The sequence below is a fragment of the Alosa pseudoharengus genome, unplaced genomic scaffold (assembly GCF_046254945.1).
Source record: "Alosa pseudoharengus isolate Yale_2024_CS ecotype anadromous, Long Island Sound unplaced genomic scaffold, YU_APseudo_1.1 YU_APseudo_1.1_scf_24, whole genome shotgun sequence".
Lineage (NCBI taxonomy): Eukaryota > Metazoa > Chordata > Actinopteri > Clupeiformes > Clupeidae > Alosa > Alosa pseudoharengus.
Window position 1 is genome coordinate 23324478 of NW_027468689.1, and position 27553 is coordinate 23352030.

General features: G+C 46.4%; 3 protein-coding genes across 3 annotated transcripts in view; 2 read left to right on the forward strand and 1 right to left on the reverse strand.

Moving 5' to 3' along the window:
* Positions 1-14234, forward strand: part of shroom2b (shroom family member 2b) — a 40266-nt gene extending 26032 nt beyond the window's left edge. The window contains exons 3-10 of the mRNA XM_076303509.1: positions 1416-1538; positions 2055-4740; positions 5155-5216; positions 7046-7801; positions 8085-8678; positions 9880-10051; positions 12202-12474; positions 13295-14234. Of these exons, the coding sequence (XP_076159624.1) occupies positions 1416-1538; positions 2055-4740; positions 5155-5216; positions 7046-7801; positions 8085-8678; positions 9880-10051; positions 12202-12474; positions 13295-13567 (4939 nt within the window). The 3' untranslated portion in view covers positions 13568-14234. The remainder of the gene's footprint in view (positions 1-1415; positions 1539-2054; positions 4741-5154; positions 5217-7045; positions 7802-8084; positions 8679-9879; positions 10052-12201; positions 12475-13294) is intronic.
* Positions 14235-17341: 3107 nt separating this feature from the next.
* LOC143142013 (claudin-34-like) lies at positions 17342-21161 on the forward strand. The gene is made up of 2 exons (XM_076302703.1): positions 17342-17864; positions 18861-21161. The coding sequence occupies exon 2, from the start codon at positions 19021-19023 to the stop codon at positions 19774-19776; it is 756 nt and encodes a 251-aa protein (XP_076158818.1). The 5' UTR covers positions 17342-17864; positions 18861-19020; the 3' UTR covers positions 19777-21161.
* A 5500-nt stretch (positions 21162-26661) lies between these two features.
* LOC143141821 (claudin-25) lies at positions 26662-27339 on the reverse strand. The gene has a single exon (XM_076302527.1). The coding sequence runs from the start codon at positions 27337-27339 to the stop codon at positions 26662-26664; it is 678 nt and encodes a 225-aa protein (XP_076158642.1).
* Between the last annotated feature and the right edge of the window lie 214 nt (positions 27340-27553).

Sequence of the window (27553 nt, forward strand, 5' to 3'; positions counted from 1 at the left end):
GTAGTTACTCCATACTGGTGATCGCCTGCATGTTCAAATCTCATATCTGATTCCCACACATGATACTCAGTTACACACTAAGGCCTGCCTGGCCGTCCCCACTAGTTCCTGGCCTTTGTTTCAACACTAGCACAAACCACAACCACTGTTTTTGCCTTGTCCACTTCCTCCTCCTTGCTGCCGTGATTTTTTAATTTCCCATGTCTCCTTCTTGCCTATGTCATTTCCTCCTTTTCCTCCTTCCTTTAGACGACACCATCTCCTTGGTAACTGAATCTAAACCTAGTTGTTTCGGTGAATAGCTGAGCTACAAACCTACACTTCCACTTCCCTTTCCTCACGTTACGTAGTCTGGTCCCTACCCAACCCCTGTCCAGTGTCTTCACACCTGGCGTGAGTCTTATGCAGCGCTGATTGGCCGTCACTTCAAATACACTCTCGTCCACTTCAGGTTTCCCTTTAAGATCCACTCAAGTCTTTTCTCATGCCTCCTCCATACAGTACCTCCAAGCAATCCATGGAGTAGCTGTGGGGCAATTCGCCTTCCTGTACTTACCCTTTTCCCACGCCTACACCATACCTGCTCCCTGTCACCTCCATACCTCCAACCGCTCCACACCTCCTCCATACCTGCTCCCCGTCACCTCCATACCTCCAACCACTCCACACCTCCTCCATACCTGCTCCCTGTCACCTCCATACCTCCAACCACTCCATACCTCCTCCATACCTCCAAGCGTTCCATGGATTAGCTTTGGCAATTCGCCTTTCTGTTGTTTCCCTTTTCCCACGCCTCCTCCGCACCTCCTGTCTGTCACCTCCATACCTCCAGCCACTCCCTGGAGTAGCTGTGGCCTCCTCCTCCTCCTCCATCTCTCTGTGGTGGTGGTTTAGCTGGAGCAGCATGTCCTCCTCACGTGCATGTCTCGCAGGATTAGCCACCTAATCCTCTTACCTTGCTGTCATTTTCTCCCGCTTCCATCAAAGTGGACGTAAATAGCTCCATGTTTGTCACCGCTCGCTTCTGTGATGACATTATTAGCAGTAGTGATGTTTGTGTAAGTAACCATGAGCAAATGAAATTCACTATTTCCTCCTGGGTTTTACTTTTATTTCATCAAATTCACCCTTTAATGGTCTCTTATTATCATGGTGGTATATTTGGGGGTTAAATCTTCTATTCTGACCTCCTTGCATGAATTTCAGGAAGAACCGCTTCAAAGGGTAGGTTTCATTTTGCTCAGAAGTTAGTCTATGTGTCTTCAATCTTGAATGATAAACTGGGCTCTTTATGGCTTTGTACCTTACAGCAGCACCTGTTTGTGATAGCATGTCTCTGAGCTGTTGTCTGTGTGTGTGTGTGTGTGTGTGTGTGTGTGTGTGTGTGTGTGTGTGTGTGTGTGTGAACATCTCAGGAGGAATGATCCTGCCAGCAGACCACACTCCTGGCATTCATCCAAAGTGGCCGAGACCCAGACCCAGAGGATAGCACAGAACACAGAACCAGAACCTATATGGCAGTCCAAATACAGCATAAGGTACTGCTACACACACCACAAACATCCACACACACACACAGCACACACACATACACATACACATACACATACACATACACATACACATACACATACACATACACATACACATACACACAGCACACACACAGCACACACACATACACACCACACACACACACACACAGCACACACACATACACACCACACACACACACACACACACAGCACACATACACAGACAGCACACACACACACACACACACACACACACACAAACACACACAGAGCACACACACACAGTACACAGAGCAATATTTACAATCCTAAAACATGCACATGCATCTTCACATGAGCTAAAATATGTGTCAGAGATTCTGTCTCTGGACACCCTATGTGTATTCTCTGAGCATCTCATTTCATTGGCTTACTACCTGCTCCCTGTACAATGGAAATGAATCTTAGTTTTAATAACCATTAGCCGTTAGTGTGATCTTCTGAATAATTGTCTGAACTCTCATCATTGACATTTTACAGCTCTTCCTCTAATGACGTGTCTAAATGTTGGGACCCTGCAAAGCAGCATCAGGCACCAAATCAACCCACCACAGTCCAGAACATGGAAGCTGCGGACCCCTGTCCACTGACCGACACGTCCAGTGTGTCGTTACCCCCCTCCAAGCACCTCAGCGCTGTCGACCTGTCCTCAGGGACGCTCCGCAAGCGAGACTCCCCGCACGCGACCCTCTCCACGAGCTCCAACAGCCTGGACCCCGGCGGCGTCGCCGGCCTGTCCAAGAGCCAGGCGGCGTCCCTGGAGTGCATGTTCTACCGCGGCGGCCAGAGCGAGGCCGGGGGCCAGCTGGAGCGACCGCGCTACCTGCAGCTCCCCGTGGTCAGCGGCTGTGGTAGGGTCAGCCCGCGGCTTGAGGAGCAGGTGGGCTCCCGGTACTCCTCCTCGTCGACTTCGTCCTGCGTCGCCACTGCCGCTGGAGGAGGGGGAGGTTCGAGGGCGAACATCAACCCCGTGTGGAACGTTCCGGAAGCCAAGAAGCCCACGGCTCCGTCTCCGCCACCACCCCCTCCCCCGCTGCGCAGCGACAGCTTTGCCGCCACCAAAGTCCACGAGAAGGGCTTGACCACGCCCGGGGCTCTCCCTGGACCGGACGGTCCCTCTGCTCACCCGCAGCAGAAGGCTCCCCAGGGCAGGTCCGCTGTCGAACGGCTGGTCAAGGGCACCGAGAGCCAGCAGCAGCAGCAGCAGCAGCAGCAGCAGCAGAGTGTCCAGCCTGGGGAGAGAGGTGGGCCGGACGCTCGCCATGGCTTCCTGGCGCCTCAGAGAAGCGAGGTGCTGCCCCCGTATCTCTCCGCCGAGGACTACAACGCCAACCAGATCCCCCCCAGCAAACCGAGCTCTCTGTCCAGCTCTGACGGACGGCAGGGCCTGGCTGGCCCTGACCACCAGCGGCAGCACAGCGACGAGAGCTCTCACCTCAGCCTGCACCCCAAAGGCTCGTCGGCATCGTACACTACCACCTCGGCCGCCCCAAAGCACCACAGCGTCGGGGGATACTACCGCAGCCTGCAGGAGCTGCCAACCAACACGTGCAGCCGAGGACAGGCCAGAACCTCCACCGCGTCGCTGTCCAGCAACGCCCTGGACCAGAGCTCTGATCGCGGCGGAGGTGGAGGGCATGTGAGGTACTACTGCTACACACCTCTGCAGCAGCCGACACTGACCACAGTAACAGCAGCTCTGCAGGGATGTGTTCAGGGCAAGCCGGAGGCCTGGAGAGACGAGGCCGGTCCAGTCGGGACACAGAGGGCCATGAAGAACAAGTACCCCGCCGTCCAGCAGACTTTTAACGGCTACGGCAACAAGCAGGCGAGCGGTCAGGCGGCCTCGGAGAGTCTGGCCGCTGGGCTCAACGTGTGGATGGCGCGGTCGAGCTCGGATGAGCGTGAGCGGATGAGCAGTGGGGGCGGGGCAGACGGTCACCATGGCAACAGGTATTTTCACGGTCAGCAGCAGCAGTTGCAGTCGCACAGGGAGCCGCCGGCTGACCCGTGGGTGTCGCAGGACTGCCGTAAGATTTGCCCTCAGCAGACCCCTCTGCTCCACTCGCTGTCTCAGGAGAACAAGCTGCTGACCGAGAAACGATCGCCGCCCCCCCTGACCACCACCGTTACCGGTCCTCAAGACAGCCCAGAGCTGGGCGGTGGCAGCGGCAAGCAGGGTCGCCGGAGTGACCGCTACGCCACCACGCTGCGCAACGAGATCATCATCAAGCGGGCGCAGCTGCAGAAGAGCCGCAGCGCCGCCGCCCTGTCCTGTCCCGGGGAGGCGGACGACGAGGCCAAGCCCGGCGCCTGGAAGTCCCCCGAGACGTCCACTTCCTCCTCCGACGGATCCTTCTCCAACACCTACAAGGACCACCTGAAGGAGGCGCAGGCGCGTGTGCTGCAGGCCACGTCCTTCAAACGGAAAGATCTAGAACTTCCTGGGAGCGAGGGCACGCCCGCCACCGCCGCCATGTTGGCGCGCCGAGATCTGAGCGTGGCTGAGATCCTGTCGGGTAAGGCCGGAGCTGTTGCCGGCGGCAACCACGTGTCACGCATCGGAAGCCGGAAGCGCTTCCCCATGAGCAAGCGCGTGCACTCGTTCTCCGAGCCGGACAAGATCAACGAGGTCGGTGTCGAGGGCAAAGGGCTGACCTTGGACTCGGTCGGCTCGTTCATCGACCGGCGCATGTTCTTCGAGGGAGTCGCCAAGCCGACGTTTTCCAAACCTGCTCCTAAGACAGGACCTCAGAGCTCACCTGAGGAGCTTCACATCAGCGCAAAGGCCAAAGGGCCATCCTCACACGAGGAGCCCGTTGGGTCAAAGGTCATAGGGTCGTCCCCGCCACAAGGCCACCACGCCCACAGAGGCCACCTCAGGGAGCACCACTCCAGACATCACTCAGGGAAAGAGCATGGTTGGCCCAAGCAGGAGCTCCCTCTGCAGCAGCGGTCGCCGCCACCGCCCCCGCTGTCGCGGTTGGGCACGTTCGCCGAGTACGAGGCCACCTGGAACATGCAGCGGAAACAGTCTGAGGCCAGGAGCTCGGGCAGGTACCGCTCGGCTGAGAACATCCTGGAGCCGTCGGCAGAGAATGGGAACGAGGCTGTGTGCGTCCACGAGAGGTCCAGGTCATCCCCCTCTGCAGACTTCTACGAACAGGTTGGTTCTACAGTCAGTGAGGAGTGCTGTGCTTCTTTGGCACTAGGTATGCTCACCAATCAGAAGTGGCACAACTTACAGAGACATTTGGAATATTGAACTGAATCTTGACATTGACATTCAAAAATAGCAATATCTGTCAGAACATTTAATTTATAGGTAAAGACAATGCATTCATTTATACTCAAAAATAGGTTAAACCTTACTCTGTTGTTTTATACGTTGAATTCCTGTGTTAAATGCACGACCTGTCTTCCCTTGTAAGACTTCCCAGTTGCGAGGGTTTCGGTGGCCCATGGGGAACGACACCTGAACCATTTGGCCCTTTCTCAGGCCGACCCAGGAATCCCAGGCATGTAGGTCTGGCACGGGTGCCATCAGACAGGCTGACCGCTGTTCTCTATTCTTCCACAGAAAATGCCCCTGCCGGCCAGGAAACTCCATCTAGATCGGCCAGCTGACACCCACACCATGGGGTAAGGATCTCCCATAATGCACTCCACTATGCGTGTGTGTGTGTTTGCGTGTGTGTGTGGGCGGGGGTGGGTGGGTGTGTATGTGTGTGTGTGTGTGTGTGTGTGTTTGTGTGTGTGGGGGGATTTGTGTGTGTGTGTGGTGTGTGTGTGTGTGTGTGTGTGTGTGTGTGTGTGTGTGTGTGTGTGCAAAGTGAATGAGTGAGGCTTTCCTTCAGTATCGGTGAGTATCCTATGAGGTCAGATTAAAACAATGTTCCCATTATTAAGGCCAACACTGGTGCCCAGTCACCTGTGTTGCACCTAGAAGCACCACAATGTGTGTGTCTGAATGTGAGCGTGAGTGTGTGTGTGTGTGTGTGTGTGTGTGTGTTTGTGTGTGTGTGTGTGTGTGTGTGTGTGTGTTTGTGTGTGTGTGTGTGTCTGTGAGTGTGTCTCTAAAATCAATTTGCTACGTGTTGGCGAAGTGACCATAGCAAACTGGCCATACTGTAACTGTAGGTCCTCAGTGTCTTGTGCTGTTCACACAGACCGTACTGTACGCCCGCTCCAGCGGCTCCCTTGTCCAGTGGCAGGCACAGCGTGTGATGCGCCGCATTGTCAGTGTAACAATGTGAGCTCCGCCTGGGCTGCCCTGTCCTCAGACTCAGAAATGCTTCGCATGCCATCACGACATGTCCCACTTGCTGCCTTTTGTTCAGGTGTTGCAGTTTTAAAGGGGGGGGGGGGGGTTGTTGCAATAAATCAAGCCAGAGTGAAACCATGGGGCAAGTGATAAATATCTACTATTGTATCATATGAAGCACTTTAGGTAACACACACCCGTATTTACATAAGAGCAGACAATGGCAGTATTGGGGTATTGCTGGTTGCTGGTTGCAAGTGTGTCATTTTAGCTTTTGACAGCTTCTCAGATTGACTGCTGTATGGATGAGAACAGTTCTATGGTTCAACCTAGATTAGTTGGTGGTTTTCTGTGTGTGTGTGTGTGTGTGTGTGCGTATGTTCGTATGTGCGTATGTGTGCGTGCATATATATGTGTGTGTGTGTGTGTGTGTGTGTGTGTGTGTGTATGACTAAGCTGAGGCATCAGACAGAGTTCTGGCACTTCAGCAGAATTCCACAGAAGGCCTCCATGCCACAGTCTTGGCAACTGCTTGGCAGTGAAATGTTTCTCTATGTTTTTCTGCTTCCAGTCTTTTTTCCCCTGATTTGTGGGATATTGCAAGACTATGCTTTCTCACAGAGTGTTCTAGAACATTTTTGAAAAATCCTTGTGATTTCCTGTTTTTCTTCTAGAATGACAGAGAAGGACAAGTTAGATTCACAATCACTCTTCACAATGCTTGATGTTTTTCAGTTATTGAAATAGTACTGTATACTGAAATGTTTTTTTAAATATACTTTCAGGTTTTCATATGGTCTGATGGTCTGATTATCAATTAGTTTGTTTAGTGTCTGGTGTGTCAGCCATCTTGACTGTTTTAGTCTTGTGTGTCATATGTGTTCATAGTAGACTGCAGACTGCATAGTAGTCTGTGTAGTAGCATGGTAGACAGTACCTTCGACTTTTGTCTACTTTTGTCTGTCTTTGGTGAGGGGCTATGTGTGTGTGTGTGTGTGTGTGTGCATGTGTGTGTGTGTGTGTGTGTGTGTGTATGTGTGTGTGTGTGTGTGTGTGCATGTGTGTGTGTGTGTGCATGTGTGTGTGTGTGTGTGCGTGTGTGCATGTGTGTGTGTGTGTGTGTGGGTGTGTGTGTGTGTGTGTGTGTGTGTGTGTGTGTGTGTTACTGCCTTCCTCCCCTCATGTGTTTATGTCTGTGCCACTGTAGCGTGTTGGCCGAGAGGGGCCTGGCGGGAAGCAGAGGGGTACGAGAGCATCCTGCCCAGCCTGACCACTTCCTGCCGCCCTCTGAGGCCGCGGCGTCCCGAACGGATCTCGAGAAGAGAGACGTGTCCACGATCACTGCCCACCCGCCGGACCCCCGGTACCGCCAGCCTACGCCCGATCCCCCGCCGTACCCTGACCACTTGCGCCACGTCGGGGTCACCGCTGCCCTCGAGCAGCCCGCCCTCCCCAAAAAGAGGGGCACAGCAGCGTCAGCGTTACCCCAGAGGCTCTCCCCGCCCAGAGTGGACACTCCGGGGATCCCTGTGGACATGACTGTGACCTCGCTGAGAGAGTCCAGTGACCTCCAGACTGCTGGTCATTCCGCGAGGGGCAGCAGCAGGTCTCCCGGGGTGGGGTTGGCACTGCCAGTGCCCGCTATGCCCACGCTGGCATCGGACGCCACACTGAAGGTGTCCCCGTGCCCAGAGAGAGAGGCGCAGGCGGGCCGCCGACTGGACGAGGAGTGGAGGGCCCTGCACCAGACCGCCCTGGCTGCCTTGGAACCGTCTCTGGCACATTCTCCTCTTCCTCATCCACACACTCATCCTCACGGTCCTGCCTCCTCGCCCGCTGCCCTCAAGGGCACTGCTGCCCTAACGGTGCCCACTACCAATGCCACACGCTCACCCTCGCCACAGTTTGCCCCACAGAGACTGACCGACAAGCCCCCAGCACCCACACAGGATGACCTGTCCAGGTACTGCATGCCGGCCTGTTACAAGTCTGTCATCAACTGCCAAGATGATTGTAAAAAAATTGCCTTTTAAAAGAAAATTTACATTTGGACCTTCAAATGTCCCTAATTTTTTAATATTCTTCATTGAAGTCAAATTGAACATGTAATTTACAGAACAAAGTACAGTAATATGGCCAACATGGCGGCCATTTTGTGGTCTTTGAGTTGGTATATTATAATTGATCTTCCTGTCTGATGCCGTAATGAAGTAGTCCTGTGTGTTACTATGGTTACATGGTTACAGTGATAAGATGGGTGACGCCTCGGAGCTGAGTAACGTTGTGAAGAGAGTCCCCGTCAGGATCGTCCACGCAGAGACCAGTCTGGAGCGGAAGGGCCGCCAGTACCTCCTCAGCAACAGAGCTCAGGGTGGGCCAGCAACAACAACAACAACAGCGACAACAACAACAAGCCCTCAAAGCAGCTTTGCCCCCCAGGAGCAGTCCTACTCCCTCTTCTGTGCCTACTCACGGCAGGAGGAGGCGGAGTGGGAGGCGCACCGCGGCTCCTCCAGACCTCCTCAGGGGACCCCGGGCTCCCCTGTAGCCCCAACAGGGGCCACCCTGAACGGGCAGTCGAGAAGGAGCAGCCTGCCCGCCGCCGCCACCGACGCGGCGGTGGGCGATCGCTCAGATGACGACGTGAAGAGAGAGGAGCTGGCCCGGGACATCATGGGCAAGGACAAGTCGCTGGCGGACATCTTGGACCAGAGCCGCATGCGGACCACCATGGACCTGATGGGGGGCATCTTCCCGCAGGGCGAGCAGGTGCTGGAGGGGGCACAGCAGCGCCGACGAGTCGCCCCCAAACAGACGTCGCCCCGCGCCGCAGACGAGAGGTAGGTGCTCTGAGATACTGTTCAACAGCCTTAGGCAGATCCAATCTCCCATGCAGTAATATGGATTATTATATGTGTCCTAAAAGGGGTCTGTGGTAGCCTAGCCAATGGCCATCCCCTTGAAAATTGAGCAGAAGTACGTAGGAAGGCAAGGCCATGCTAGGTCTGTGGTGGACTTGCCTTCATTTCATTGTTTAGTCAGCACAGCTCCTCAGATTGCAGCACAGTTGTTACAGGATGGTGTATGTGATGTTGGGGGTTTCGGTTTCATCTCCTCTCCTAACGCATCTAACAACCCAAACACATCTAACATGCACTTCCTGTCTTCCTCTCTTCTACTTCCTGTCTTCCTCTCTTCTACTTCCTTCTACCTCTTTCTACTTCGACTACACTTTTGACACTTTTGACTTTAGCTTCTGCACTCTCATCTCTGGTAGTCTGGTGGTGTTTATTACCTAAGATCTCCTTTGCAATGTACCTTGAATGTTAATCCTAATTTTGTAAATAAATGTAAATGTAATGCAACAGGGGCCTAATATTTGCCTGAGATTAATAAAAAAAATAAATAAAAAAAAAATAAAAAAAGTTTAAAAAAATTAAAAAGTAATCCAGTCTGTTAAAGTAAAAGTATTTAAAGTTAAAGTATTTACTAAAGGGTGAAGTTAAGTGAAGTTTATGAGATAGTAGGCCTCACACAGAACATGTTCCCATTGGTTGTGACCTCAAACAACATTTCTGTAAACATGCCTCTGTTGCAGTTTAGCAACAGCACTACTGCCCCCTACTGGATGAAAATAATACATGTACCTGTTCAGTCCAAAAGAGCACATCAGAACAGAGCTCTCAGTCTCTTTGGGCAAACTGAACTTAAACTGTGTGTGTGTGTGTGTGTGTGTGTGTGTGTGTGTGTGTGTGTGTGTGTTGTGCGTGTCTGTGTCTGTGAGTGCGTGTGCGTGTGCGTGTGCGTGTGCGTGTGCGTGTGCGTGTGTGTGTGTGTGGTGTGTGTGTGTATGTGTGTGTGTGAATGTGTGTGTGGGTTTGTGTGTGTGTCTGTTTGTGTGTGTGTGTGGTGTGGTGTGTGTGGTGTGGTGTGGTGTGGTGTGGTGTGGTGTGGTGTGGTGTGGTGTGGTGTGGTGTGTGTGTGTGTGTGTGTGTGTGTGTGTGTGTGTGTGTGTGTGTGTGTGTGTGTGTGTGTGTGTAGCAGGAGGGTGGAGGATGACCTGGCAACGGCGGTGTCCGTGGTGAGCAGCTCCTCCTACTACAGCACGTCGGCGCCCAAGGCAGAGCTCCTGATTAAGATGAAGGACATGCAGGAGCAGATGGACGAGCAGGACTCCGAGGACGAGCTCGACTATGACCTCTCCAGCAAGAAGGTAAGCAGGGCACACACACACACACACACACAGTCTCTCAATCACTCTTTCAGACACACACACACACACACACACACACACACACATACACGTACAGTACACATTCACACTCTCACACTCACTGATTACCTGTCGGTTACCTGTTAAGGGAAAATCATCTGTACTCCCAGTGTACAGCACCACAGTAAGACATCTTGAAGTGGCTAATAATCACCTTGTACCAGACCCACACTCACTGATGACTTATCAAAGGGAAACAGTCTCCTTTGCTTGTAATCAGACATGAAATACCACCCTAGAGCATCAATCTGATCATTCAGATCCATTCTGTAGTTCTCCTTCCTAAAGGGGGAAAGGGTTGCACTCCTGCTTTAAACTACAGGAAGGTATCTGAAACAATCAGCTCAAAAAAGGGGAGATTGCATGGCGGACAAATTATGCTAAATTAAAATCCCTAATTAAAGTTTTTCACAATTGCTAAAACCCATTTTTTGAAACCTTCCACCCTTTTCTCAAAACTGTAAACACCAACCCCAAATTTCAAAATGCATTCACAAAACCTCTGGCAACCTCTGCAAAACAGAACAATCGCCTCAAAACAGTTGTATCTGTGCTCAAAACCAAACACTGTCTTCAGATCATCTCACAAAGCAGTCAAAATGTAAACACTACTGAGCAGTCATTAGACACTACATCAAAAAACACAGTGAGGCAGCTCATGCAGCTCCAGTAGAAATGTTCATTGTTTACAATACAGTAAATGCATTTTGCATCTAAAAGACAAAACAAAACAAAACAAAGCAAAAATATTTCAGTGGATTCAACATTTACTGTAAATCCAGTAAAAATGAAGTATTGAGAATGGGGGTTTACAGTTTATGTTTACAGTTTTGAGAAAAGGGTGGAAGGTTTCAAAAAATGTGTTAAGCAATTGTGAAAAACTGTATACCGGAAAAGACAGGCACTTCAGTACTGCAAATGAGAAGTACATTGTCTACAGTCTACAATGTACTTTGAATGCCCCACTGACTGTTTCTGTCCATTGTTGATATGAACCTGCACTGTTCAGCAACCTGTTTACACTCTGAGCTTATATTGGTTGAGTCACATCATTTGAAACAAGTGTGATCAATTTTGAGTCGTGTTTAACATAGGGCATTTTGTGCTTTTTTTGTGTTTACATTTTGCCACTTGTGGTTACCAATATGCATCACAAGTGAAAAATGTGTTTAGATTGTTGAAACAAGTGTCTATGAGATCTGCAAATTGTGTTTTATACGTGAAAACTGTTTATGATTTGGCCAAAAGAGTGATCGAGAATTTTGTTCAGAGAATGGAGTTTAGTGTTTTAGCAAAAACTAATGTAATGTATATAATGCATTCCATTAGCAAGTTCAAGCGGACTATGTGCAAAACATGCTCCACCATACGCAACACTTGTAACATCTTTAGACAAAAGTTCAGTAACCTTGTGGTCTACATTTCTGTAAATGTAAATGGCGTAAAATGGCAATAAAAAGGCTTTGTTTACTTAGAATAGGCAGATTATAGAATGATGTGAGACTTGTGACATTTTTATGAGATGACAACATTTGTCAGTGAGTCATGGGGTCTTATTTAGATAGAGTCACCTTTACCTCAGTTAAACCAAGGTTAGGCTAATCTACAAAGTGAGTGCTGTGAGTGTGTGTGTGTGTATGTGTGTGTGCCGTGTGTGTGTGTCCCCAGCAGCAAGAGCAAGAAGCTGGAGATGAAGTTGGAATTAAACTCAGTTTATAATGTCAGGACACTTGTGATTGATTGTTATGATTGAATTCGGTCATATCTGGCTAACACAGAGCATAGGCACACGTTAGGTCTCTATTTCTAACATCGTTTTTTAATGTTTTAAACTAAACATGCTACATGTACACACAGCAATTTTAATATAGCATGTGTGTGTGTGTGTGTGTGTCCTGTGTGTGTGTGTGTGTGTGTGTGTGTGTGTGTCGCGTTTGTGTGTGTGTGTGTCGCGTTTGTGTGTGTGTGTGTTTGTGTGTGTGTGTGTGTGTGTGTGTGCGTGTGTGTGTGTGTGTGTGTGTGCCGTGTGTCTGCCCCGTGTGTGTGTGTGTGTGTGTGTGTGTGTGTGTGTGTGTGTGTGTGTCCTGCAGCAAGAGCTGATCAGCAGCCTGAGTAAGAAGCTGCAGGTGCTGCACGAGGCGCGTGAGAGCCTGCAGGAGGACGTGCAGGACAACAACGCGCTGGGCCAGGAGGTGGAGGCCACCGTGCAGGCCGTCTGCAAGCCCAACGAGCTGGACAAGTTCCGCATGTTCATCGGGGACCTGGACAAGGTGGTCAGCCTGCTGCTGTCCCTCTCCGGCAGGCTGGCCCGCGTGGAGAACGCCCTCAACAACCTGGAGGAGGGGGCCTCAGCTGAGGAGAAGGTGAGGGGCTGTGTGTGTGTGTGTGTGTGTGTGTGTGCGCAATGCAATGTGTGTGTGTGTGTGTGCAATGCAATGTGTGTGTGTGAGCGTACGTCTATGTGTGTTTGTGTGTGTGTGTGTGTGTGTGTGTCTGTGTGTGTGTGTGCGCGTCTGTGCGTGCGTGTGTGTGTGTGTGTGTGTGAGGTGTGCGGCTGTGTATATTTTTTATCGATGTTTGTAAATATACAGTATGTATCCTGTATGTGTTATGTGTGTGTGTGTTCATGTTCCATGACATTTGTGTGTTGTTAGACATGTTAAATATTTTCTAAATAACGTTCCCTTATTATTAGATTATTAGATTATAACAAAAAGCATAAATGTACTTAATAGTTTTACGAAGCAGATGTCTTTTCAAGGACAGTTTTGTAGCATGACCACAGAACTGTGCTGAATACCATGTCAAATTGCATAAAGGTCTACCAGCTGCTCTAACTAAACAAGGAAATAGTTAGTGTTTAAGACCCCAGGGCCAACCTGGCAATGCAGAGCAGATAGCTACTGACACATGGGATGCACCCATGCAGAACAGCGAAACATTGCAAAACTGTAATATCCCTTTTATCTCTAAATACTAGTCACACACCAATATACTACACAGGGACAATATACAGGAACGGAATGAAATAAACAGTTGTCTCATATGTGCAAGAACACATAACAGAAATATCAGGACATAAAATGTAAATGTAATGTAATGTAATGTAAATGTAAACTACTTATGAATGTAAAAATCATAAGTTCTGATTCCAATACTTCTGTCTTCTTCCCCCTCTCTCAGCACGCCCTGACCGAGAAGCGCAGGCTGCTGATTCGTCAGCACGAGGATGCCAAGGAGCTGAAGGAGAACCTGGACCGGCGCGAGCGACTGGTCTACGACATCCTGGCCAGCTACCTGAGCGCCGAGCGTCTGGCCGACTACGAGCACTTCGTCAAGATGAAGTCGGCGCTCATCATCGAGCAGCGCAAGCTGGAGGACAAGATCAAACTGGGAGAGGAACAACTCAAGTGTCTGAGAGACAGCCTGCCTCTGGAGCAGAGACTCATGTTCTGAGAGAGAGAGAGAGAGAGAGAGAAGAAAGAGAGGGAGAGGGAGGGAGGGAGAGAGAGAGAGAAGGAGAGAGAGAGGGAGGGAGAGAGCGCAAAAGAACAGAGAGGATGAAGATGAAGAGACGCATTGTAGAACTGGAACTCTGGAGAGAGCAAGAGGAAGAGAACGAAAGACCACAGACGACAGGAGACGACAACAGATCTTCTGAGAACTGGAATCTGTGACAAAGTATGAGAGGGAGAAAAAAACTCATATTATGTTTGTTTGTCTATTTATTTCTTTGTTTTTATTTCAAGACTGCCAGTCATATGAATATACACTTTGCTTTATTCAGAGGAAGATGGTGTGGGAAATAGACAGGCCTAGAGAGGGTTGAACACAGTCAGTAGGTGAAAATCTACAGTATGTCATGATAATGAAGAAGTTTGGAATGTTTTAACGCTTATGCAGACATATGGGTTGATAAACATGTCTATCATAGTTTGACGGTCCTAAAGCTGCACTTGTGATTTCTCTTCTGGAATGAACATTTTATCTTATCATTTTATGCATTTTATTCAAGGTTGTATTTGTGATGACCTTCAGTGATGCTCTTTTTGAGATGGTGAACTATGAATATATAATATATTTATATATACAGATGTATATATAATTTATTCGAAAATGTATTTTAGGGTTTGAATGGAATGGATTATTTGCCATTTTTTTGCAAAATTGCCTGTTGATTGTAGTTGTTAACGGTTCACATAACGTTATTATATTTCAGCTAAGAACAGTGCGTTTATATGCTGTATGTAACTGCTACCAAAATATTCATACCTGTTATGATGCTGTTCTAGAGAATAGCCCTTTTTAGGCATGGCGTTTGTCTGTAATTTTCATAGACTTGCTACCATATTCAGATATATTTATATTTTCCTTATGAATGAAATGAAGAAATTGAATTTTGCAAACTAGATGGGATGTGCTAGCACTTTACAGTGAAGGTCTTATTCTGAATGATAAACACCTATCTGGATTGGAACATTAAAATGTGCCTGGGTAGGCCTACATTGTATTCATTGTGCCCTATCGTTGTGTGTGTGTGTGTGTGTGTGATATGAATGATATAGGCTAGTATGTAGGTCTGTATTCTGTAAGCAACTGAACAAGGGTTACCACATGTTCTGGTTTTCCCGGGATTGTTCTCTTTTTTAATGTCTGTCCCGGAAAATTGATAAGCTTTCCCGGGACACCAAATGTCCCGTTTTTTGGTGCAAATGCACTTAATTTTTTTTTAAAGTATAGTTTCACTTTCAATAAAACCTACGTTCCGCTCCTGCAATCCTACTATTTTTCTTAAGTTATCTTGATTGTATCCAGCTGTCGGAGGCAGGGATGCGCGTATTTGATTGGTTGTAATGCAGACCTGCGAAACGAAAGTTTACCTTAACCATCAGCATCACCTAGCAACTACCAGCCCAGCAGCATGTCCAAGAGAGTGAGTGCGTAGCAGATTGGAGAGGGTAGCCTAGTATAGTAAGAAATTATGGTTCGATTTGGTTTGATAAAATGGGGGGCGAGACGGAGGAGAATATATATATAGGTCTACAATCAATGTCAGGGCCAGCGGCGAAGAAAAAGAGTAGGCTATACACAGAGCCGGACAGTAACGGAGTACATTTACTTGAGTACAGTACTTGAGTACAGTTTTGAGGGATCTGTACTTTAGTCGAGTATCATTTTTGGGGAGTACTCATGACTTTACTCAAGTACATTTGAGAGGCAAATATTGTACTCTTTACTCCACTACATTTCTATCCATAGCCGTGAGTACCTGTTACTTCTTCTTCTAAAAAAGGAAAAAGCAAAAATCTCGAAACCCTCAATTTGTTGTTTCCCTCTCAAACGTGATTGGATTGTGCAGGCGCCACTGATTGGGACAGCCAGCAATCACCTTCAGCTTTCCGCCAAAGTCAACTCCATGGTTAGATTTAGATAAGAGACGAAACCATGGACGAAACAATGGATGAAGACGCAACAGGTCCATCCCGGGAATGTGCCAACCTGTGGCTCCACCTTGCCAGACTATTTCAATTTTCTGAACAAGTTAATGATAGTTTTCGCTTCAAGTGTTTCAATTACAAAATAGTATTTTGTATTTGAAATACATATTTGAAATACATGTGTTAGAAATACTGCCCATCCCTGGCAACATGGTAAAATAATATAAATGACTTGATTTTACTTTCAATTCTTTTTACATTCTCCAAGGTATTAACATTAAAAATTTTCATAAATCCATGTAGGATGTTTCTGTACATAAATGTAAGCACTGTGGCAGTAGTAATGCAATATTTAGAAAATGTACTCTTGTACTCTTGATACTCAAGTACTTTTAAAAACAAGTACTTCAGTACTTTTACTTAAGTAGACATCTGACTGTTGTACTTTTACTTGTACTTGAGTAAAATTTAGCAAAGGGTATCTGTACTTTTACTCAAGTAATGAAGCTGTGTAGGCTACTCTGTCCGCCTCTGGCTATACAACGCCGACAGGGTGAAAATGTCGGAGTGGGTAACAACATAATATGCATAGTAGCCTAGTAGTAGTAGTAGTATGCATAGCATTTGCAGCATTTGTTAATAAGTTATTATTTAAAACCAGAAATAGGCCTAGGCCTAGTATAACTATGAATTAGGCATTTAACATTAATCAAAATCAATCTTTTTTTTTTTTTTGGGGGGGGGGGGGGGGGGGGTTCGGCAATGAATGTCCCGGATTTTCACAAATCAAATGTGGCAACCCTAATCTGGGGGTCGTTTCTAGAAAGCGTCGTTTGCTAACTTGCGTCGCTTCCTTGGTAGTACGCTCCATCGTTCTTGGATTTGGTGTTTCTAGAAAGGGTAGTTCGAACTCTCAATCGCAAACAAGGACGCAAAGTTTGGTCGTTTGAACTACTGCACCTAGGCAGTCGCACTTGTGTCGTTCCTTGGTAGTTCCTGTTGGTGTCCGGAGCGCCTAACCAAAAATCACAACCGCCTAACCAAAAATTGCGAAGTGGATGTTTATCTCGTGACTAAATGATTGATCTATCCTGTAGCTTAATTTTGATTAAGACACTGACTCCCCTACTTGGCTCATTCTTGCTATTTATATTAATTTGAGTATTGCCTTGCTTTTAGTATTATAATCTTCACAGACTCTTAAAACAGCAGTGATAAATGGTGTAGTGGCTAGAGCAGAAGACTTGTTATCCTAATGTTGTAGGTTCGATTTTCTTATGATGTGAGATTGTCCTCTTGCTTCTGCAGGTGAACTGTGTGACATGTAGATTCAATTGTTTTTGACTGATATATTGTACCTATGGTCTCTCGATGTAGAGTAAGGCCTACTCTTACTCAGAGATGAAAAGAAGAGCTAGGATGCGAACTCCGGCCGAACGCGCAGTGCACCAACGCGCTGCCGTTAAGCCACGAGACAGTTGATAACCTCTGGGATACCCAGATATTTGTCCAGGCTATATATTTTTTCCAACTCATAGATATTTAACACAATTAATGACTCATATTGGTCTGCTTAAGTTAACTGTTTTATATGCTTGCAATAGGTTTAGGTTTTGGCTGATGGCAATGACAATACCAGCATTAATCACTCGGTTTAGATTAGAAAAATGTCGACATAGGCCGTGACAGAACATTTCTAGGGGGTGGGGTATTACACGTTGCCACTGTTTCCACCAATGATATGTATCGCTGCATCATCAACAACGTTGTTGGAACTATGGTGTTTGTTCGAACGACGGAGGTAGCGAATTGCGACACAGGTACGATGCTTTCTGGAAACAGGTGTAACAGTGTCGTTGTTTGGTCGCAAGTTGCGTCGTACCATGGTGGTTGAGCAACGTCGTTGCTAACTTAGAAACGACCCCCTGAACAGTATAAAGTCGTACCAGGAGGAGGAGGAATTCTCAAACTTTATCAGGGTATTTTTTTTTCTCCAGGTGTATTTGTATTGTGACTAGACAGTTTCCTGGTTCGCATCACAGCCTCAGTTTTATTGATGCGAAACCTACCTGCTGTATAACAGTTATATCAGTTATAACAGCGCTATCGTCATCAAAGGTATTCGGGACGTAGATGTCCCAAGTCAATATTTAGCCTACGCGGTGTGTTTCCCGCATTTACCAACTTGACGGCAAAATAAGGAAGTCTTCGAATTTTCCTTTGATCTTGAGAAGAAGGAAACTGAAGCCTGCATGTCAATCAGTCTATTTGCCATGCCCTTCTCACTACGACAAGGCAAGTGGAATTATCTCGAGGTAAGGATCAATATGATCATATATTAGAATGACTGGCATATAGCCTAGAAATAACATGTTTTGCCAGTATGCTGTAGTTGTATTTTATTTAAGTCGCTCATGTCTAATGATATGAAAGTGTAGAATGATTTTTGAGGCGAAAATAACCTTCGTGTAAATGGCCGAGGGGGGTCGTTTCAGTTCAGATGTTCCAAGTTTGGATAAAGGTGCATCCTAGTTTGGATACAAGTGCATAGCAAGATTGTTGAAAAACCCTTTTGTTTGAAAATTGTGTCATGTTACTTTGTGAAATGTGTCAAAGGAGGACATTTTCTGCCTGGTGAGAAGTTATAGCACGGCTTGTAAAAATCGGCAATTTACATAGCATAACTGTATTTGCATAGTCTGCCCATATCTAGGCTAAATGCTCGATTATCAACTATTTTAACAGCAAGTTTATCTGTTTAAACTCTGTTTACTAGTTCAAGTTAGGGTTGGGTTTTGAAGGTGTTGTTCAGTAGCTGTTCGACAATAATTTTATACTGAACTTACTTGAATCTTAAGATGATCTGGTAGGAACTCAATGCGATAGGTTAGTGATTGGCTACTCGCTCGATAGAAATAAGGAGACATTCGATATCATAATGTAGGCTAGGCCTATTCATAGCCATTATTTAATGATTAACAACTGTTAAACAAAAGCCTCTTCATCAAATCAATCACCCCTAACCATTGCACTATTAGACAATGGGCACATGACTAACCCATACTGCATTTGTTGTTTTTAGGCCATAGGCCCAAATGTTTTCATTTGACAATTAATATAATTAATATTAGTTAATTAGTTATTAGTCAATAATTAGTATACATTAAACGTGTTCATCAGAAATTGCTTGATTTTCCCCTATGGTTTTGTAACAGTGATTTTGTTTCATTTTCTGCCACAGTTTGCACATTTTTTCCCCACCTAACTCAACACATGTAATTAGAACCTTTTCCTCTTTGTCTCTCTCCAAGGGACCTGGGTGTTTTGTTTGTCGCGTATCCTGGTGACGGGACCAGGTAGGTGAGGTTGGCATGTGGCATGTGAGGTTGGTGACCAGTGTGGACATGTCTTACCGGCTGGAATGGGTGAGGAGCCTGGTTTTGTGAAGATTTGACCCACAGGCGTGAACCCATGGCTTACCTGGCCCATACAGCCCATCCACAGTTCGTTGGGCTATGGCTGGGCAGCATAGGATGGATCCTCACCATGGTGACCATCGGAATGGTCCAGTGGCGTGTGTGGGTGGTGGCGGACATGAGTGTCGTCTCGTCTGGGCTGGCGTGGGTGGGCATCTGGAGGGTCTGCTTCTACAGCCATACGGTGGTGACTTCGCAACGTGGCCCCCTGTACTGCCAGAAAATGGACATCTCGGACCGTTTCATTCCCAAGGAGATCGCCGTGGCGCAGGTCCTGATGCTGCTGGCCCTCGTGCTGGGACTCTTGGCGAACACCAGCACGCTCTACGGCCTGAGGAACGTCTTCTTCGGCCTGGACGAGCGCAGGCCCATCCGAGTGGCCTTCACGGCAGGTGGCCTCCTGCATCTGCTGTCCAGCTTGTGCTCTCTGCTGCCTCTCTCCCTAAACCTGCATGCCGTGGCCACCAATCAGAACATCAGCTTTCCGGAGAACTTTCACATGCCTCCCACACCCTTGCAGCAGTACGTCGGAGTCGCCATCAGGGTGGGCATCAGCGCGGCTGTCCTGACCATCGTCAGCGGGGTCATGTTCCTCTGCTATCAGTTCCCGGTCAGAGCGCACGCCAGGGTGGAGCCCTCGTGGGCAGAAGAAAGTAGCTCCAACGATCCCTCCGCTGGACGGCCTCACTCTTCCAGACCGTACCTGGCGTGCCGGGACAACCCAGCCTTCCAGTCTCAGGAACATGTCTAGTAGTACGGACCACCAGGAAAGAGGCAGAGGTATCAAAAGATTTACAATGCATCATCTGTTTTAATGTTTTTTTTTCTTAATACTTTGCAGGAAAAAACAGAAACTGTTGTCTAAAAGGAGAGACTTCTGGTAATTGTTTTGATGAAACTGTGCACTTTGAGACATTTTAGAGAAAATAGTTTTGCACAGAGCTTGTGGTATGCTTACAGTATCTGTAGAACACCTTGAATGTAAACCTGCACCTCAACCAAAGACTGAATTGAGATATGTTAGTGAGAGCACTTTGAATGCTTTGAATGCCTTACTACATGAATGTGCAGCATGACTGTAAAGCCACACAGATAATGCACTGTGTTTACAAGTTTCCTGCTCAATGGCCTGACCTCTGTGGACCTGCAGCTGTTTGGGAAGTGGCATACACACTTCCCTCCCCCCTACACTCTTTCAGTAGTCACTGTCATGCATTCCTTTTCTCAGTGGATTCATGGGTGGGTAATCAAATCGACCAGGAGCCGTTTGTTTATATCCAACTGTCCTTTTTCATACCTACAGTGTATTCCTACTGGAAAGCCTATTCATATGTTAGATCAGTGTTTCTTAACTGGTGGGTCAGGACCCAAAAGTGGGTCGTGGAACCGTTCTGGGTGGGTTGCGGAGCTTGTTGCAAAAAAATAGATCTAATGTTGAAATGTTTGAGAAACATTGTATGCCAGTCGTTGCCATGGATAAAGACAATGTCTGTGTGACAGGTCATGTTAGACATCATTTTGGTAAATATTTGAAGTATGAATTTAATTATGTTGAGGACAACAAGGGACAGAAACCCCAGTGTCTGGTGTGCAGTGAATTGCTGGCACATGAGAGCATTAAGCATCAAAACTAAAGCGCCACATGGAAACAAAGCACCCTACTGTCAAAAACAAACCTGTCGAATCCTTTGAAAGGCTACACATGAGTTGAGGACACAAATATGCCCAACATCAGCATGTTCCAAACAAGTACAGGTCTTACCTCACCGAATCAGTTGGTTTCAACGCTAAAATATCGGTCGCGACTTAATGATCATGGGAAATTAAGGGTCTCAAGGCCAGACCAGTTAAGAAACACTGTGTTAGACTAGAGTACATGTAGATAGTTATTATTATGCATTGGTCATGATCCATAAATATGTTGTATTAAAATCTACCCTACACCCAGAGTACCAATATATGTTTGTTTCTTTCAAGCATGTGGACACACTGTTTATATGTAAGACTGACATCTCATTACAATGCTGTTAAGTTACAGTATGTGTCTTCATGTGGTTTGCATACTTATCATTAGTCGCCTTTACATGTAAATACACATCAAACACACTTATATGGATACTTGTATGGCACTATATTTCTTCAGTGTCATTAAGGTATTTTTTCGAATTATAAAGGAACTGAAATCAGCAGCCTAATAAATTTGAATTGCTTAGCACAGTTGCTTAACTCTAACTCTGTTTGACCAAGCAGTACTAATGCAGTTCTGAGTTTAGGTCTTCCCCATGATTCCTGACCACAGTAGGAAACTCAAGTCCCCAGGAATTAGCAATATAGGTCATCCATCAGTGATTAACGTATAGTTAAGAGGGAGGTTAAGGTTAAAATTCATAGAATATATAAAACTATTCTCTTATTAATATATTCTGTATCATGTATCCCATCTTTAGATATCAAAAGGGAAGTTAATCCAAAAATAGTGTTTGATTTTCAGACAAGGTCCGAAAAACCTAAATAAGATAAATCTCCAAATGTCTCAGAATGTTCTATCATTTATCAACATTTGAATCATACAGGTGCCAGGTCTCTCCTTGTTCTTGACATGACTCTTTTCACATACCCTCTGTGTCCCAAAAAGCCTTTCTTGAGTTATCCGTCCTCTTCAAAATGGCCGACCACCAGTGGTCCAGCAGGAAGTGATGCGGGTCCCTGTGGCCGCCGTAGGTGGAGGCCCTTCCCCGTGACCCCTGTTGGGACCTGGCTCATGTGAACAGGGGCGGAGGATGGCGGTGGCAAGCACGTGAAGTCTGCTCCAGACCTCTCATAGCCGCGGCTATCACAGCGTCGATTGTTAGCCGGGAAGTGTCTGAGTCCAGTCCAAACAGTACTCACTTTGGCCAGCTTTGTCCCGGGGGCTACGCCACGATGGACAAACAAAAGGCCTTCTCTTCAGCCGAGATCGACCCCTCTGTCAGGCCGGGGAGGGCCCATTCAAAGGATCAGATGGGACCTGCGATTTTACACGAGTAGCACTGCACTGCAGAGCCAGAGAGAGACTGTGATGGCTACATACAGTATATCTATCAAGCCTACATTCATCCAAGTAGCAGACGCTTTTATCCGACGCAACTGTAAAGTGAAGCACAACAGCCAAGCTTTAAAGGACAGTTCCTGCGCAAAATGAACCTAGGGGTTAATAACACATGTGAACCGAGTTCGTCCGTTCTCTGGGATATGTTTTCATGCTAATCGAACGTGACCAGTTTTACCACAAAGAAATCGCTATTTCTATACCACTAACAAGGCTCAAAATAGTACCACACTTCCACGGTAGCATAATGAGGGGCCCTACATGTAAACTGAAGCATTGAGAACTTCGTAAGTGTACAGACAGTTTATTAAAAAAATAGTTTAGAGAGACGTTGGACTGGAGCAACGCGAGCTGAATTGTCATGTGACTGTTTTCCCAAGATGATGCCAGCCTGTACTGTACTGTACTAAACTATCTTTTTAATAAACTGTCTGTACACTTACAAAGTTCTCAATGCTTCGATTTACATGTAGGGCCCCTCATTATGCTACAGTGGAAGTGTGGTACTATTTTGAGCCTTGTTAGTGGTATAGAAATAGCAATTTCTTTTTACTTTGCGTGTGCCCCGAAGACTAACGTTAAGCGCTTATTATAGGTTTGTGGTAAAACTGGTCACGTTCGAGAAGCATGAAAACATCCCAGAGAACGGACAAACTCGGTACACATGTGTTATTAACCCCTAGGTTCATTTTGCGCTGGAATTGTCCTTTAAGGCCTACAAGTTAGACAAGCTGCAATAAGTTAAGTTAAGGCCTACAAGTTAGACACGCTACAATATGTTAAGCTAAGGCCTACAAGTTAGACACGCTACAATAAGTTAAGGCCTACAAGTTAGACAAGCTACAATATGTTAAGGCCTACAAGTTAGACACGCTACAATATGTTAAGCTAAGGCCTACAAGTTAGACACGCTACAATAAGTTAAGGCCTACAAGTTAGACACGCTACAATAAGTTAAGGCCTACAAGTTAGACACGCTACAATAAGTTAAGGCCTACAAGTAGACACGCTACAATACGTTAAGCTAAGGCCTACAAGTTAGACAAGCTGCAATAAGTTAAGCTAAGGCCTACAAGTTAGATAAGCTGCAATAAGTTAAGGCCTACAAGTTAGACACGCTACAATATGTTAAGGCCTACAAGTTAGACACGCTACAATACGTTAAGCTAAGCCCGATTAGAGTAAGCACTACAATGGAAGGTCATTTTAGTCAACCTGACAAGTGATGAGAGGTAAATGGAGATAGACTTCAGGGTCGGAGGGTAGGTATGTGAGGGTAGGTGTGTGTGTGCGGAAAACAATATTTTTATATTTAGTCAGGTGCTCACAGTGTTGCATCACCACATTTATATTTATATTGTTATCATCAGCATGTGTGTGTGTGTGTGTTTGGTGCTAGGTTAAACTGATTGGCTGAAAAGAAGGCATGTTTTTGATAGCTGGTCATTTAGGTTATAAATGCTCATGCAATGTTTGAGTTCAATATCAGTTCGGTAAATTGTTTTATGATCGTTGCCTTTTACAGTGAGATGAGATGATGGAAACTCTGGGTGGAAGCAATGTCCACGTCAAATAAACCTTTAAACCAGTAAAATAAATAATTGCACAACAATACTCCTGGCCAGAAAAAAAAAAGTACGCATCTGAATCTGGACAATGACCAGTTTCTAATGACACCACCACACCTATGTTTGAAGTTCCTCACAAGAACATTGTGCAACCCTGAAAAATCTTCTCCTTTAACAATAGCTTAGAAATGTTCAAAGACATTGACTATGGCTATTCATTACTAAGGGTCCAATAGTTTCACTGTATATGAGCAGAAACAGTGCTTAACTGAGTGCAAATTTGCACTGAGCTGTGTAATCTTCATAGCACAAAGAAAATCAATATTTCTATCTGCAGAGTGACTAATAAACCATATCTCCTTGTTCACTGAACTCGAGCAGAGGCATTAAAGCTTTGTGAGGACATGACGTCTCTTAGCTTTCTTTGGTGTCCGATGCACAGAGTTCAGCCACAGAAGAGCAGGAAGAATGTGAAGATTAAATAATCTTGTACTTTGGTTTGAAGTATCGGATCAGGACACCAAAAAAAAAAAAAAGAAATACTGCAGCTTCCTCTCACGAGGTGAAGAGCACTATAGGAATCACTGTACAGTGTGATTATGGAACATCCTTGATCTAAAGCCAGCCGCACAGATGGATTAATGTCATGATAAGTGAATCAGACAAAGAGAATGGTTGGCTTCCAAGGCCTCTGTCTTGCCATGAGGTCTTCCATGGGGGTCTTTGGCCTTGCATGAGGCAGCAGTACTCTTTTGGCCTCCTCTTTTCTCTCCATAGTGGAAGTGTTTGAAGAACCAGGCATGTGTCCAGTCAGCGCTGTATGTGGCCTTCTAATGCAACAGCAACCTTTGTATGTAAAAAGATGGCTGGAGATTAGCATACAAAGACATAATGACTTCATTGTGGGAGCAGTAACAAAGGAAGCTTTCTCATGACGCCTTGGACACATGCTGTGCAGCACTGGACCCTTCAAAGTCGAAGCCGGGAGACATGGCATCAGGGGACATGGGAGGAACGGACCCTGTTAGCTTAGCTAGTTAGCTTAGCTTGGGAGCGTACTGTTCCCTGGGTCCTATGTGCCCCGCTTTGTATGTGACTGGGGAACATAGGACCCCTAATCATAACCCTAACCCGAGCGGGGAACATAGGGATGACCCCCTTAGGGCTTAGCATACAACCGTTACTTATATAGCAACACTTGTTGGATCCAAACCAGCTAGCGATGCAGATTTCCACTCTGATTCATTATGTGCTTACTGACCCTGTGACCTTGGTGTCGCTACCATGCTAGCTGGTATCTGAATGTACACACTGCTCAAGATTTTTACATGTAGTCAGATGCCTACAATGTCCCATCACCACATTGATATTTATATCTTTATTATCACCATGTGTGTGGTCCAGTTCATTTAAAAAACCTTTAGCCTTAGCACTATAAACAGCTTTCACCTTACAAGCAATATTCACCTTTCATTCATATGTAATGTGAGACAGAGAGGCAGCTAGCACCTGAAGGAACTTTGATGGTCTTTGAAGGTACACTAATTCTGACTAGACTCAGGGAGACAACAATAACAGAAGCCCCTTATGATGGGCAGACCAGGGGTTTGTGAAATGACATCTGACTAATAGGTGCTGAGTGACCTGCTGAGCACACTTCTGGTCGCCTGGTCATTAGCCAGGACTTAGCCCAGGAGCCAACATGGAGGATCAGAGGGGATTAGTTTCAAAAACTGTTTTGGTGGACACGCTTGTCAGGCCATTTAAAGGAAACTCACAGGGCTTTCAAGACAGAAAATATTAGAATTATGATTTCAGCAGGCTTTTGTAAAACAACACATCTTATAGATTCTTGATTCAATGAAATTCATTTTTTGATTATGATATTTAAACTTTTTTATTGAACCAATATAATAGTCTCTAAATATGACAACAGCAAATGTTGTAGATATATGTGAAAATAATTTAAATATATTTTCTGATATGTTCATGGCATAGTCAATGCACAATCAACATAAATATTTTTCCTAAGTAAGATGTATTTTGGTGTGTCATGTACGATACACTTTAAGATTGTTACCTACAAAACTGTCAAGCAACAATAACTGTATGAACTTTCTCTGTGAATTCTAGGAGATCCTGAAATTAAAATAGAAAAAAATGTTCAAACTTACAAACTGTGTGTGTGTTCAATTGCTCTGAATAACTTCCAAATAATATTCTTGGAAGAAGAAGTGGATATACAGAAAACTTTGTTCAGAATTGGCCCTGTATAGAGCTTTACACATTTTAGCCTTGCTTTTGTACATTGCACATAAATACATACACATGAAACAAGCATGCAGTATAACTTTTACACTGTAATTACTTTTGATTAATAACCAATATTCTTTGGTAATAATAAACAAAAACAACTTTATACAATGTCAGATGTTCTGACTGATACTTCTACACATTTTGTTGTCTCTACTGTCCACCTTAATTTGGGTCAATTTAAATTTAAAAGTCAGTGTTATTAGATAAACATTCCTTTATGTAAAGAGGACCATAACAAGAACAACCTTATTGGTCTTATTGATGTTTTATAAATGATTATTTTCATGCATGCATTCAATGCACCGGCACGGCTTGCACATTTCAATCTTTAAATGTATTTGTTTGTTTAAATTCAGATTCTGATCAAATATGTCAAAGGAATCTTTGGATGATATGTATGACGAATGTACATAGAAATAAAAATGTATGAGAAATCTGACCCTAAATGTAAAACAAGAACATTGGAATTGACATTACCTTGATGATTGAATAAAACCAAAATGAAGAATATAGCAGCATCCCATCAAGTACAAACAAGATCTTATGGCCATATATCTGTCACCATAAAACAGTTCCAGCCAAAAATATCTGACTTTTGGTTAGTGGATGAAAAAATCTAACTCTGGTCCATGTAGTATATTTGCAGAGGTACGCTTCACATTGCTCACACGTAACCTGTGCGTTTTCCTAATTTGTGGTTGACCTCTGGGTGCGTCATCGTGTGTCTCTGCAGGGGAATGGCCCCTGCGGCGGGGCAGGTCTCGTCCTGTAGACACATGCAGGAGCTGACCAGCAGCAGACCGGCCACCAGGTGCAGCAGCCCTGCGCCCCAGCCCCAGAACAGCGCCTGGCCGAACTCCCAGCGTGGCACCACCTCCGGCACGGACTCGTCGAAGAAGCGCTGCACCGTCAGGTGGGCGACGTACGAGACGGGGATGATGCCCAGGACCGCCGTGGTCAGGGAGAGGGCACCGCCGAGCATCTTCAGCACCCGCTTGGCGCGCAGCGTCTCCGTGCCCTTGCAGCTGTTCACCACGTACATGCCGGGCACGGCGAGCACCAGCGCCAGGAGCCCCGTGGACAGGGAGGCGCCCATGAGGATGCGGGCGAGCCGTATGTCCGGCGGCAGGCCCAGGAGGCTGTCGTAGGGGCTGCACTCGATGACGCCCAGCTCCTGCACCACGCACGTCTCCCACAGGCCCAGCTCGTAGCTCTCGGCGGGAAGCAGCTCCGTGGCGAGGGTCAGCCACTGCGACATGAGTGTGGTGGTCAGCGAGCACAGCCAGGCCAGAATGATGAAGAACAGACCCAGCAGCTCCAGAAGCTGAGATCTGAGATCCATTTCGCTGCTGTCCAGCGCCGTCCCGTCCATGTCCTATTCCTGCTCCGGTCCTCTCCCACACTCCCCTGCAGTCCTGGTTCTGTCCTCGACAGTCGTATGGTGCTGTCCCGGTTCCTCTCCCGTGTTCCACTGTCTAGTTCTGGTTCTGTCACGGTCAGTCGTATGGTCCTGTCCCGGTTCGACTTATGCACTTGGTTATCTGGTGCTGGTCCTG

Bases quoted from the DNA above. Each gene is read 5' to 3' on its own strand.
- LOC143142013 (XM_076302703.1), top strand. From the start codon at position 19,021: ATGGCTTACCTGGCCCATACAGCCCATCCACAGTTCGTTGGGCTATGG.
- LOC143141821 (XM_076302527.1), bottom strand. From the start codon at position 27,339: ATGGATCTCAGATCTCAGCTTCTGGAGCTGCTGGGTCTGTTCTTCATC.